Source organism: Carassius auratus, unplaced genomic scaffold, assembly GCF_003368295.1.
Source record: "Carassius auratus strain Wakin unplaced genomic scaffold, ASM336829v1 scaf_tig00215419, whole genome shotgun sequence".
Lineage (NCBI taxonomy): Eukaryota > Metazoa > Chordata > Actinopteri > Cypriniformes > Cyprinidae > Carassius > Carassius auratus.
In genome coordinates, this window is record NW_020528080.1 from 296,381 (window position 1) to 311,719 (window position 15,339).

Below are 15,339 nucleotides of genomic sequence, written 5' to 3' on the forward strand. Positions count from 1 at the left end.
AATATCTGGTCTTTTCAGCAGGGTAGTTTGTAGGCAGAGGTACAATGTATAGTTTGTTGTCCTCGGCGTGTAACTAACATCGATGCGTTTGACGAGGGCAAATTTGTTCTCTAATAGAGATGTCAAATCAAATATGTCCTACTGCTTGAAGGAAAATTAAACCAGTCTGGGCTGATTTATTTGGTGGACCACATAGGCAATGTTCTGGGCCCTTGATTATGGGTGTGTGATGTACCCTTTTTCACTTCGTGGAGCCGTGTTTACAACACTTTAAAACACTGAGAACATTCGGTCCCTGTGCCTGAACATAATCAGAGCTCCATTGTCTTGCATTCATTACTGTCATTCTTGTTTTAGATACACCATTGATCGCCACACAGACCTGGAGAGACTGTTTAACATCGATTCTAACAATGGGACCATCAGCACACTGCAGGGTCTGGACAGAGAAACTTCCAAATGGCACAACATCTCTGTTCTGGCAACCGAACTCAGTAAGTTTGCATTGTGAGCCTTTGCTGATATAAAAATGGGGTAATGCAGCAAGGTTTACTTATAACAATCCGGAAAGCTCTTGCCTTTTAATTCAATATTTCACTTTCAAATCATGAACTAGATATGGTAGGAAATTAATTTTCAGTTTTTTGTTTGTTCAAACCTGTTCAAATAATGTGCTATACAATGGACTAAAACTTCTAGAGCCTCAAGATATTTTCAGAAATGGCTTAAACCAGAGCAAAACAATAAATGACTGATGACAAAAATCAAACTGTCACCTTGAGTTGTGGTTTAATTCATGCTTTCTGCATTCTCGGTAGAAGAATACATGCCTGGGGTAAAAGGCTGAAAGACAAATAGAGAGAAACAAAATTAGACCTCTTGAATGCAAACTGAATATCTTCAACGATTGCTGAAATGCATTCATCATTGGCATCTAGGTACTGCCCTGCAAACCAGAGTGCCGGTGTTTATCAAAGTGCGCGACGTGAATGACAATGCGCCTGAATTCGCCATGTACTACGAGACCTTTGTCTGTGAGAATGTCAAAGCTGGTCAGGTATGCCGCAGTTTCATGTTTATTCATTGTTTCACACAAATATTTTATTAAACGCTTCTGCTTGCTTTGTTTTTCTGCTGTTCTGTGGCGCTTTAGAGCTACATTTATGACTAGGATGGTTTTGTTATATTACACAATTCTATGGTGAATTAGAATTTAATGAAAACAGTGAATCATCGTAGCTTATTATGTTCCCAGCTCATCCAGACCATAAGTGCTGTGGACACTGATGAACCTCTTGTAGGGCACAAGTTTGTTTTCAGTCTAAGCACCATCAATCCAAACTTCACCATCTTCGACAATGAAGGTAATTCAGTGGGAAACCATTTCTGCATCAGACTGGAAATAGTGAGATGAGTTTAAAATAAGAAATACAATGCTGAGACAAAAGGTTGAAATTCCAAATATATATTTAAGTTTAAACAAAAATACTCTATAATAATAATATACACTGTAAAAAGTTTAACTATTATTTACTCAATTTTTTTGGTGAAACATTTTTACACTCAAAAAAATTGAGTAAATTTTAAAGCCGTGAAATCAATGAAATATACTGTTTAAATTGAGTAATTGTCAGTAAAAAAATTAAGTAAATCTGAGTAACTGAATTACTTTATATGAGAAATAAAATTAATTGGATATAATCAAAATTATAAAACACCACAACTGTAATTCTATGTAAAATAAACAAAAAATATTGAGTAGATATAACTGAAATATTGGATGAAATTTTACCAAAAAAAATGTGCTACGTTTACTACATGTAAAAGTGAATTTAACTTAATATTGGACTATAAATTATCAACATGCTGCATTCACTTTTTTTTTTTTTTTTACACCATTTACCCTTTAAAATTAATATAATAAAACCAAATAAAGAAAGAAACAAATTTTTTATTGAAAATTTATTTGTCAATTAAACATAAGACAAAGTCTAAAATCAACCTTTGAAACATTGTATCCATTTTAATATTCCAGTAGATTGCAAAAATTAAAAACTGTAAAGTAGCCATAAGGGAAATGATAAAACCTTATGAAACATTTCATCCATCTTAGTATTCAAGTAGATTACATGTAAAATATGATAGCCGTAAGAGAAATGACATCTTTGTTCCTGGTGCATACCAGCCATTTGCAGTCACACTCAACATTAAACCATAAAAAAATATAAAAGCAACACTTACATCAATATTAAAGGGATAGTTCACCCAAAAAGATGATGTTGTCATAATGTACTCGCCCCCCCGGGTTGTCCCAAATCTGTACAAATTTCTTTCTTCTGTTGAACACAAAATATATTTTAATGAATGTTGGTTAACAGATAGTTGAAAGTTGCCATTGACTTCCATAATAGGAAAAAAAAAAAAAAAGTATACTATGCAAAGTCAATTGCAACCTTTAACTGCGTTAACCGACACTCTTTAATACTTGGCTGAATGTCACGTCACTTCACTTAAAATATCTTTTGTGTTCAACAGAAGAAAGAAACTCGTACAGGTTTGGGACAAATTGAGGGAGAGTAAATTATGACAACATCATCTTTTGGGGTGAACTATGTCTTCAACAGAATTAATCAGATAACAGAAACACTTCCATCAGGAATACCCATTCTGTGGGATGACCATGAACCACTACTATGCAAGAAGATAATTTTTTAACCTCTGAACATTAACAGAGTTTTGGAGGATCCAGCTCAAGAAACAGTTCTTGGAACAACTCAAGTGAGTACAGGGTCCTTCTCAAAATATTAGCATATTGTGATGAAGTTCATTATTTTCTGTAATGTAATGATAAAAATTTAACTTTCATATATTCTAGATTCATTGCACACCAACTGAAATATTTCAGGTTTTTATTGTTTTAATACTGATGATTTTGGCATACAGCTCATGAAAACCCAAAATTCCTATCTCAAAAAATTAGCATATCATGAAAAGGTTCTCTAAACGAGCTATTAACCTAATCATCTGAATCAATTAACTCTAAACACCTGCAAAAGATTCCTGAGGCTTTTAAAAACTCCCAGCCTGGTTCACTACTCAAAACCGCAATCATGGGTAAGACTGCCGACCTGACTGCTGTCCAGAAGGCCATCATTGACACCCTCAAGCGAGAGGGTAAGACACAGAAAGAAATTTCTGAACGAATAGGCTGTTCCCAGAGTGCTGTATCAAGGCACCTCAGTGGGAAGTCTGTGGGAAGGAAAAAGTGTGGCAAAAACGCTTCACAACGAGAAGAGGTGACCGGACCCTGAGGGAGATTGTGGACTGAGTCTGGAGTAGAAACATCCAGAGCCACCGTGCACAGGCGTGTGCAGGAAATGGGCTACAGAGAAGCAGCACTGGACTGTTGCTCAGTGGTCCAAAGTACTTTTTTCGGATGAAAGCAAATTTTGCATGTCATTTGGAAATCAAGGTGCCAGAGTCTGGAGGAAGACTGGGGAGAAGGAAATGCCAAAATGGCTGAAGTCCAGTATCAAGTACCCACAGTCAGTGATGCTGGTGTTGGTCCACTGTGTTTTATCAAGGGCAGGGGTCAATGCAGCTAGTTATCAGGAGATTTGGGAGCACTTCATGTTTCCATCTGTTGAAAAGCTTTATGGAGATGAAGATTTCACTTTTCAGCACGACCTGGCACCTGCTCACACTGGTAAATGGTTTACTGACCATGGTATTACTGTGCTCAATTGGCCTACCAACTCTCCTGACCTGAACCCCATAGAGAATCTGTGGGATATTGTGAAGAGAAAGTTAAGAGACGCAAGACAAAACACTCTGGATGAGCTTAAGGCCGCTATCGAAGCATCGTGGGCCTCCACAGGCTGATTGCCTCCATGCCACGCCGCATTGAAGCAGTCATTTCTGCAAAAGGATTCCCGACCAAGTATTGAGTGCATAACTGAACAATTATTTGAAGGTTGACTTTTTTGTATTAAAAACACTTTTATTGGTCAGATGAAATAAGCTATTTTTTTTGAGATAGGAATTTATGGTTTTCATGAGCTGTATGCCAAAAGCATCAGTATTTAAACAATAAAAGACCTGAAATATTTCAGTTGGTGTGCAATGAATCTAAAATATATGAAAGTTTAATTTTTATCATTACATTATGGAAAATAATGAACTTTATCACAATATGCTAATTTTTGGAGAAGGACCTGTATTTGTGGGTCTTGGGATATCTCAAATCCAATGTGACTCCTGAAAGATGGCAGCAGGCTCTGCTGAGATTCCCAAGATTACGTCGCTGACTGCCCCATTATTGTTCCGAAGGATGTAGATTTTTATGACCTCCTCTGCCAACTCTGCGTGTACGAAGACGGGTAGATCAGCTGAACCCTACAGGCAAATTTTAAAGATAACTGGTTAGAGCTAACATTCAAAACTGAATGTTACAAGAAAGTGACAAATACACAAAACAAATAGCACCTGAAGAAGCAAAGCTTCTATGCTGTAAATCAATGCTATAGGCTTTTATTGAGGTCTGCATTATTTCAACCAATTTCTTTATAAACATGTTTAATATTTAAGTAAAATGACTAATGGTTTTGAAACAAAAAAGCTTGTTTAATTGCACTACTTGAAAAAAATATGCATTGCATTAATCCTCACACTCAACCCTTAACCCTCTAAATAATTATGTGGCTTAGTAAATATTACAGTAATATTTAACTTTATTAACTTAATAAAATCTCTGAATATAGTTCACTTGATTATACAAAAGATGGCTTTCCTGTAGCTCAAACAGTAGAGCGTCGGCGCTAGCAAAAATTTATTAAATTGTAAATGTGTACCTTGAAATGCAATGTAAGTTACTTTGGCTAAAAGTGTCTGCCAAATGCATAAATGTAAACATATTAACGGACTAAAAATACAACAGTTTATTTTATCTAAAATGTACAGTTATATTTTATTTTTTCCACTAAAACAATTTAGTATTAGACTAACAAATTGTTTATTTATAATACACATAATATATTTGTGAAATTTCTATCAATTTATTTAAGGATGGAAAATTAAACTGATCTGTTTCAGGGAACAAAAATATTACAAATAATTTCAAATCAAAATGAATATATTTAAACACACTCTTAAGAAATTTAGTAAGTTTACTCAATTAAAACAATGTACCCCTCCCCCAGCCTCCGCTGTCCTTCAATACCCACCAGGTCTGGATTTGTTACATTAAAAAGCTTACGGTTTTCAAACTTTTGACCGATATTGTATGTGATCTAGGTTTCAGTGCACTTGAATGATTTTACAATGGAGCAGGTCTTAAACTGTCCGACTCCCTATAGTGGGAGCTGATTAAAACGCACCAGTCTATGTTATGTCCACGCCATTTTAAATACTTTTGCATGGCGTATTTGTAGTGGTGATTTAAGAGCTCATACTTGAGTTCGTGTAGTAATTATGATGTTTTACAACAACGTGACAGCTTTTGTCATTTGAAAGTTCATAAATGAAGTGTTCCCTTTTGACAAGCCACTGACCCCAAAGAGGAACCTGTACAAAATCGTTTTCCATTGGGCATGTATAGTTATAGTTGCTTGACCACAGTACACTTATCGTTATACTTTCAAATGGCGGTTGAAATAAACGGTGATCCAAATAGTACGAACGTTAACCCACTCCAAAAAAAAAAAAAAAAAAAAACTAACATACATATGGCTGCCCCACTAACTAACTTCGAAAACTACACTGTTATGTACACGTACACACGGTCAATGTTTAATCAACTTTTGAAAACATTTTTGCAAATATACATAGTTATAAAAGGACTACGTTACTTACAGGAAATTCGAGTAATGCTGTTCACGTCGTTGCTGAGAAAAGCAGTCCTTCAGTGACAGGTGCCTCTTGTTTGAGCCGCGAAACTTGTTAAACTTCTTAAGATAACGCAGAATACAAACACAATTGTTAGGAAATCCTTAATAATTAACTTCTGAATTAAACATTACAAACATAATTAGTATTAGCTGGCTAAATTACATAACGTACCACGAAATGAGAGGAGTGCGGGTCTTGCCGTTGCTGAGGAAAGCCGTCCTTCAGGTGACTTAGATTAAGCTACGAAACTTGTTGAATATGACGTAAAATACAAAGACAATTGTTAGAAAATGCTTAATAATTATTAACTTTTTAATAAAGTTTTACAAACGTAAGTAGGATTAGCTGACTAACCTTACTTACCAGGAGCTGTGAGGTGTATGGCCAGTCGACGTAGCTGCTGAGGAAAGCAGATTTTTTTTTCCTGCGGAGCTGCACACGTGATCACTTTAGCCGCGAAATTTACTCAATTTATTTAAACTGTCATTTTTTAAGCTGGAACTTTATTTAGGAAAATTGGTTGGAAATACTTAATAATTTTAGTTTCTAAAACAGATCAGTACAAGTAAATAATTATCAAATATTTCTATTAGAATTCACCAGAAATATTGAAGGTATATTAAAAATATAATTAGTTAGTTAAATACTTATTTATTTTCATTACATAAACTTAAATAATATATGTAAATTTTATAGAAATTATTTGTTGGATTTTTAATTATTCTTTTTAATCTGACCCACTCAAAATATCACTTAAATGATTTCAAAAGATTTTATTAAGTTAATATAGCTCTTTATTTTTGTGAAATTTACTAAGCCACTGAATTATTTTTTACAGTGTACCAATCAGTATATTAAAACTGTTTTAAAAAAGTTTTTTTTTTTTTTTTTTTTATATATATATATATATAAATCAATACATTTATTCAGCAAGGAAACATTAATTTGAATATAAACATGACAGCAAATACATTTAAAATGTAAAAAAAAAAAAAAAGTTATCAAAATAGAATGATATTTCTAAGAATAATGTGACTGAAGACTGGAGTAACAAAAATAATAATTTCATAAAATATTTAAAATAATAACAATAATAATGATAATAATAATAATAATTATATATATATATATATATATATATATATATATATATATATATATATATATATATATATATATATATATATATATATATATATATAAGAAATAAAGTAACATTTGTGAGACAGAAGTCACAAAAAAAATCCTCAATATCAAAGCAGATTGAATTATTTGAGGAAACTGTTTGAAAAGTCACTTTATTTATTTTTTTACATTTTTGTTTTACAATTCCACTAGAGGCACACAGAACACTTAACCTTGCAGTCGGCTACATATCTCCATTGTTAGTATGTTTGCACTTGAAAACAGTATCAGCATAAGTCATGGTACACTACAGATGCACAGTTAGTGTGTTTTAATTAATTCAAAACATCTATTCACAATCCCAAAGATGCAACAATTACATTGCTAGCTAAAATGCAGCTCAATACTTAAGCTTTGAAAACAACACAGTCTATTACACACTAGTCTCAGAATCTCTTTTGATCTTGCAGACAACACAGCACGGATCCTGACCCGTCGGGGCCGCTTCAACAGAAGAGAGATGAGCTCATACCTGCTGCCTGTCGTCATCTCAGACAACGATTACCCCATCCAGAGCAGCACCAGTACGCTGACGGTCCGGGTCTGCGCCTGCGATAGCCGTGGGAATGTGCAGACATGCAGTACCGAAGCCCTTCTGCTCTCAGCTGGACTCAGCACTGGAGCCCTGGTTGCCATCTTACTCTGCATTTTAATTTTACTGAGTAAGTGTTGAACTCCTGTAAATATGAAGCATTTGGGACATGTTTAGCTATTTAAAAACATTTATACGGCACTGCATGGTGCTGCTCTGAACATGATTCCCCTGGGCAGATGCCCAATTGTCCATATGGTTAATCCGGATCTGATTCAGGTCACCCTGGACATAGCAGCCCTCTTTACTTGCATTATTTACATTTTACATTAATTCATGCTTTTATCCAAAGCCACTTACAATTGCTATATATATGTCAGAGGTCGAACGCCTCTGGAGCAACTAGGGGTTAAGTGTCTTGCTTGGTGTCTCACAGTGGATTCGAACCCGGGTCTCTCACACCAAAGGAATGTGTCTTATCCACTGCGCCAACACCACTCCTACACTCCTATTTTTGTTTACTTGAACGTGTGATATGAATCCTTTAACCATATGCAGTGCACTTTCTTAGATGCATTTCATATATCATCTATATGCACTGATTTAAGTGCATTACACAGTAAACTCACCAAAACGTACATACACTGTTGCTCTGCAGTGCAATCAACAAGGCTCAAACAGAGACAGGAGAAAGAGTGTTGGGTTTCTAGCTGTTTCTCTTGTGGCGTCTTACCTCTTCAGGTCAGAAGTGGTATGCTTCTGTGAGTGAGTTGTTGTAGGCTCAGAACAGAGTCTGTTTACTCGGAAGATACATTAATCACCTTCGGATGAGGGGAAGACTTTACTTTGGCACAGTGTTTTGATTGGCTGTGGACTTCAGCCACACATTATGTTCTACGTTCTCGTGGATCTGCACACCTGCAAAGACTGGTTTATTACAGTCATAGTCTGTGTCTTTCACAAAAAAAAAATTTCGATTAAAATGTTTTATTAATTTTGATGTGGTGTCAGTAGCCTTTAGATGTCAAGCAGTAAACTTCACAATGAGTTACAATTTGTAAAGGTTAAAATTCATTTTTGGATGGATGGATGGATGGATGGATGGATAGATAGATAGATAGATAGATAGATAGATAGATAGATAGATAGATAGATAGATAGATAGATAGATAGATAGATAGATAGATAGATAGATAGATAGATAGATAGATAGATAGATAGATAGATAGATAGATAGATAGATAGACATACAGACAATACAAATAAACAAAAAGAAAAACAAAGACAGACAGACAGACAGACAGATAAAGAGACAGACAGACAGACCAAAATATAAAGAGAGACGAGACAGAAATATTTTTTGTTCAACCTAGTTTTGTGCTGAATCACTCTAACTACAATACAACAATGCTTCTTTCATCTAGTTCTGTGGACATTTTTGTGGCACATTTGATAACAATATTCTTTATGGACTAATGCAGCCTACTCAATAGAATACATTTTCTTATATTTAGTCACGATCTTAAAACGACACCAAAGATATATCAGATTTGTCCTGAGGACATGGACCAAAAATAAGCGCTGTTAACATCTCAGCGATGTGTCTGTCGAGCAGAGCGCAGTGCATCCTGACCTCTTGTGCTGCTATTCTGATGATGCAGCACAGTGTGGGCTGTGTGGCATCCTTCTTGTGATGTTTATTTTGTTATTTATTAATTTTTACTTTGCATTTTCTCCAAATATTTCCTCCAGACAATCAAAAAGTGGGGCACCCCATTAAAACATTACTGTAGGTGCTCTCTCTCTCTCTCTCTCTCTCTCTCTCTCTCTCTCTCTCTCTCTCTCTCTCTCTCTCTCTCTCTCTCTCGTTTTTTGCTTTCCTCAGAAAGTGCAGCGGTGTGGAAAAACAGCTTTCATTATTAAATGTATGCAATTGACAAAAAGGCCTTTGTGTTCTTCCGGGGCTTAAGTAGGTCGCACGCTCCTTCTTGACGTCCTAAAATGCCGCTTGTGCAAGGTGATGCAGTATGAAAGCACAGCTGGTTCTGAACAGCATGTGTCTGTGTTTGTGTTGTCTGCAGAGAAAAAAGAAAAAATATTGTGCTTAAGTTAAAACATCCATCAATAAGTAATTGTTCAAACTGCTGGTGAGTGCATCTCTCCAATCTCCAATCTAACCTCAGGCAATCCTTCATCATTCTGCATTTTCTATTATCTGCCTCTGTATGAATTGTTAAAACAAAACATTTTCAGGAACATCAGGTTGACTATGCTGTCTATTATTTATGCTGGCCAAAGTGTTTCCATTCCCATTTGTTTATAGATATTAAAATACATACTGTACCATCTATTTTAAAGTAAAATAGCTGTTTCAAGTATATACTTTTACTCCAGCATCAATGCTTCTTCGTGTATCAGCTGTGTTGTGCACCAGTCAAGCAAGTTCTCAAACAAATTCTCAAAGTTCTAATAAATTCAACATAGAACCTGTTTGCAGCTGTCCTCTCGAATGAATTACATATTCAATGTCTAGCCTAACTTTTCACCTAGTGATTTTCTTTACTGATGATATCTTAAAGTACAAAACAAAGCAGCAGGAGATGTTAAAAGCTGTCAAAGTTTATGAAGACATAAAAAATGCTTCATAATTTATTACTTTTAAGTCATGGCGCCTCAGTTCTTAAACTCATTTAAATTCACCAGCAGTCATGTTTTTCTTTTTGCCATGTACTGTATCAAAGTTAGTGTTGGGGAAGCTGTTTTAAAATGCCAAGCTTCTCAAAAATCATAAGTAGCTCAACTTTTGGAAAAGTAGTTAACTTGACTGCTTCCTTTACAAGACACAACTTACAGTACTAAAAAGAAGAATCATTTTAAACTTTATCATGTTTAAATGTCAACACATACATTCTATGTTCATGAGAACATAAAGTTCATGAAGTAAACAAAGCACTGTTCTTACTCGAATTAGTGTGGTTACATATTTAGGACAATGATGATTTTGGATTTTTTTTTTTTTTTTAAATTTAAAGATTGAAAGGTTCACAGTGACTGAATTTATTTGATAAAAATAAGTAAATACATATTAAAATGAGTGATATTTTCCAGAAAATGTAATATGCTACCATTCAAAAGTTTAGGAATATGATCTATACACACACACACATACCTTACATTATAAGCAAACCATAAGAAAAAGTTAAATTCTATAATATCATGGCCCCTTTAAATTCCAACCTGAAATTTTTATGTCCATATGTATATATTTCTACCCATTAAGCAACACAGACAATTGTGCGCCGTGTGTTCAACCACTTCTGCCATCTCATATTCTGCTGTTCCCCTGTGCAGGCACCATCTAGTCCACCACCGATCCTCTCTGGGCAAACTTAATATGGATATTTTCCCCTTTATCCTTCTCCATTTTCAGTATCTTCCCCTAAATCCGTCTATTGGTGCTGAGTGGACAGGTTACAGAGGGCAGAGTCTTGCCAGAACAAACTATTGCATATTTCTGCTTTTTTATTTTGTATTTTTTTCCTCAGGCTCCTGCTATCAATTTGACCCTCATTTTACATCTTTTCTTTTGCACCCTTTTCTGATGAGCTGGCTAATGCAAAGCCCAGAATATACACTAATAGAGAAAGTAGCTGCTTTATGTGGCCAGAGCGAGAAATATCTGCACCCAACCCACACTCTTTCACCACCATTTCCCTTCCAGATCACAGAATGAGCCCTGCACACACCATAAGCCCCAAGGCTGGGCAGAACACAGCATGTTGCCCCCCACCGCTCCTTCTTCATAATTAACACCTGAGTGGGAGGCAGGGGCGAGCTCTCCGATTACCTGCTGGGAGGAGAGAGCAGCCACTGATCAGGAAAAACAAGCTGCAAACTACAGCACCTGTTCCTTTTTTTAGGACCATAATTCCCTCTTCTCATCTCTTCTAGCTCAGCATACTGTATGAACATTATGTGGTGAATTCACCAAACAGTGGCAGCAGTTGACATGATGAAGTTCTGCATCTTAAACAGCGGCATCTGATATTTGTACAAACTTAACAAACTATCATATTGTGCTTATTTTAAATAGGTGCAATTAAACACACACACACACATGCATCAGTTTTGACAGTTTAGTCAATGACAAAATTATATATATATATATATATATATATATATATATATATAATTGAAATTGTAGGGATGTCATTATAGCAATAGACTATACATTTAGATCGAATGATTCTACTCATTTTGCAAAACATAATTCATAATTATTAATTTATGACTTCATGAATTATAACTGGGGATGTCAAGTGATTAAATTTTTTAATCTAATTAATTACACAATGTGGAAATTAATCTAACCACAAATGAATCAGTCCTCAAATTTGGCTAAGAAATCACACCCCAAAAAAAGAATAAAAAAATAAAATCAATAAAGTCATTATTGTGCTAGATAAAGACAAAATAAACTGTGCAACAAAAAATGAAGATGACAAATGGCTCAGTATTGATTTAGTTAGTTAGCTCATACAATCGATGTCAATGGTAACTAAAACTTCAAAATATTCTTCAAAATATTTTCCTTTATTTTTTAAAGCCCTAATAATAAAAAATCTTAAGAAAGGCACACTATAAACAACAGGGATTTTTTTCCAAGGGGGTCTAAATTTTATTAATCAATCAATCAATTAATAAATCAATCAAACAATCAATAATTATTTAAAAAATAATAATCATTACCATTAACCAAATCATAACTCAGTGAAACAGAAGGATTCAGAAGCTAAAGGTTCTTTATAAAGTGATTTAGACAAAGGTTCTTATTTTATAATAATAATAATAATAATAATAATAATAATAATAATAATAATATAATTATTATTATTATTAGTAGTAGTAGTAGTAGTAGTAGTAGTACCATCTCTATGCTCTTGCATACACCAAAAAAAAAAAAAAAAAGCCTTACTGCGGTGCCTTACATCTGTGCCCTTTGGAACCTTGCAAATTAGTAATTCACAAGAGAAGAATGCAAACCATTTTTTATTTCTTACACAATTTTTAAACTGCAAGGTGACTGCTCCAGGCAGTATAAGTCTTTATCTGCATTACAGTGTGTGTCTTTCTCCTGTATTCATGAGTACCTTAAGCGCACAACACCTTTTGAAACACACTCTCTGTATCTCAGCTAAGCTCTCTGTAGTGCTGCATGCTGCTCACTGGGTTCTTATCCGAGTGCTCTGCTTTAGCCATCCAAGAACAGCCTGTGATTCTCTGGCAGTCCTTTCTTCTTGCTGCAGTGATTGAGATTATGCATGCTTTCTCTATCTATTTCTCTGAGTAGCCTCAAAATTGCTTTTTTTTTTTTTTTAGCTGACTCAGTGCTTCTATTTTCGGCGACTGTGACAATTGTATTGTCCTAGCCATTGACTGTCTGGTCTGTCTTTGATTGAATTAACTTAACCTAATCATAAGTCTGACTCTTGTGGATCTTGCTTGTTGCCAGAGCAATAGCATTCTGTATCTTTTTACAATGGTACAGCAAAAGCAATGACGTGTTTTGTGTTTTGTTTTGAGTTGAGAACATGCTGTCTCAATTGAATGATGGGAAAACTACTCTGAAAATGTAGCTAGCTAAGCTCAAAGCTATGTCAACAAGCTACACTACTCTAAAAATTATTACAGTGAAATGACAGGCAGTACACTGAATTAAAGGGATAGTTCACCCCAAAAATTCTGTCATTATTTACTTGGATTCATTGGGACTGAGTCGAAGACTGCACCCAGGAATGTAATACGTTGACTGGGGAGCAGTGAGCTCTAGGCAAAACTGACCCTGAGTCCTAGGCACTCCAAGTAGCTGAGAAGCACAGATCTGTGATGGTCTAGCTCGGTTCGCGACTGGGCAAGAATGAGCCAGTCGTCGAGATAATTCAGAACCCGGATTCCCATCTGTCTCAGAGGGGAAAGAGCCGCGTTCATGCACTTCGTAAAAGTGCGAGGAGCTAGAGACAGCCCGAAGGGAAGGACTGTATACTGCACTGTGAGAAAATATATATATATTGATTTGCACCCTGCTGATGATATCATTTCATTCGTCTGTCTCTGTTTCTGTAGTGATTGTGGTATTGTTCGCGGCCCTGCGGCGTCAAAAGAAAAAGGAGCCCCTGATCATCTCAAAAGAAGACGTCAGGGACAACGTGGTCAGCTACAACGATGAGGGCGGCGGAGAGGAGGACACGCAGGCCTTCGACATCGGAACCCTACGGAACCCCGAGGTCATCGATACCAACAAACTCCGCCGGGACATAATGCCCGAAATGCTGTTCCCCTTCCGCCGCACATCCCCCATCAAAGACAACACAGACGTGAGGGACTTTATTAACGGACGCCTGCATGAAAACGACTCGGATCCCACAGCGCCCCCTTATGACTCCTTGGCTACCTACGCCTACGAAGGAAATGGCTCTTTGGCGGAGTCCCTCAGCTCTCTGGAATCGGCTGCCACTGAGGGGGACCAAGAGTTTGAATATCTGAGTCACTGGGGTCCACAGTTCAAAAAACTGGCAGATATGTATATAGGGCAGGAGTCCCAGAGAGAGTCTTAAAGCGGATATGCAACACAGCACACTTAAATATGTCTCAGAGCACTAAATTACAACATACATGCTGAAGTCTCCCTCTGTTCTTTGCTGTGTAACACATATAGACGAATCTACGAAGACTTGAACATCGTGCTCAACTCCAGGGAACGCTTCACATAGACGTTCTCTTTTCTCTTTGTCTACTTTAACTTTGTCCTCTTCTTCTTCTGGTCTCTCGCTCTCTCTTTTGCTCTGTCTTTCTTTCTTTCCCCCAAAAGAATCAGTACAGATGCCTTTTAAGATTAGGGATTTGTTGTAATCAATGGTGTGGACAATGTGTTTTATAACCAAGGTGAGTGATAGTAGCTTTCTACACTATCGATGTTTATGGCTATAAAAAATAAAAAATGGAAAAAAAAAATAAGCTTAGCTTTTATTGCAGACCAAGTCTAAAAATAGGTGCAGTATGTGTATAATATGTTTTTCAAGTATGATCATTATGTAAACTACTCGGTATCTCTGTTTAAGAGGCAGTTTTCCTGTGGAAGGTTTATATGGGTTCTGTCAAACTGTGGATTCATTTCAGAACATAGAGATAGAGCTGTACAATGAATTGTGTACTTGTAGAATATCTGTCATTCTGTTTATGTCGTTTGAATGCTGTCGCATTGTTTTATACAGTATTTATATTTTTATACTTATTTTGATAATAAACTTTTTAAAATCTTTTCTCTTTCTGGTTTTTTCACAGTTTAAAGCTGCATTAGGTTAAACATTTTAAATGGAATTAAATTAAAATGTATGCATTTAGCAGACGCTTTTTTCCAAAGCGACTTACAGTGCATTCAGGCTCTCAATTCGAATTCCATTTGATTTCTTTCAATTCGATTTGAACCCCAACCTTGCGCTTGACAGTGCAGTGCTCTACCAATTGAGCTACAGGAACACGTTCTACAGTTTTCAAAGATACATTTTCAAACCAATATATATTATCTGGACAATGTAGTGGAAAATTAAGTTTTCATGCATGTTTACAAAAAAAATATTTAAAAAAACTATTTAAACACACACGCACACACACACACACACACACACACACACACACACACACACACACATATATATATATATATATATATATATATA

At 35.7% G+C, this 15,339-nt stretch overlaps 1 protein-coding gene across 1 annotated transcript in view; it reads left to right on the forward strand.

The window, feature by feature from the left end:
* LOC113094791 (cadherin-10) overlaps positions 1 to 14,884 on the forward strand; it is a 54,209-nt gene extending 39,325 nt beyond the window's left edge. The window contains exons 8-12 of the mRNA XM_026260448.1: positions 358 to 494; positions 939 to 1,057; positions 1,256 to 1,364; positions 7,482 to 7,733; positions 13,727 to 14,884. Of these exons, the coding sequence (XP_026116233.1) occupies positions 358 to 494; positions 939 to 1,057; positions 1,256 to 1,364; positions 7,482 to 7,733; positions 13,727 to 14,217 (1,108 nt within the window). The 3' untranslated portion in view covers positions 14,218 to 14,884. The remainder of the gene's footprint in view (positions 1 to 357; positions 495 to 938; positions 1,058 to 1,255; positions 1,365 to 7,481; positions 7,734 to 13,726) is intronic.
* The last annotated feature ends 455 nt before the right edge of the window (positions 14,885 to 15,339 follow it).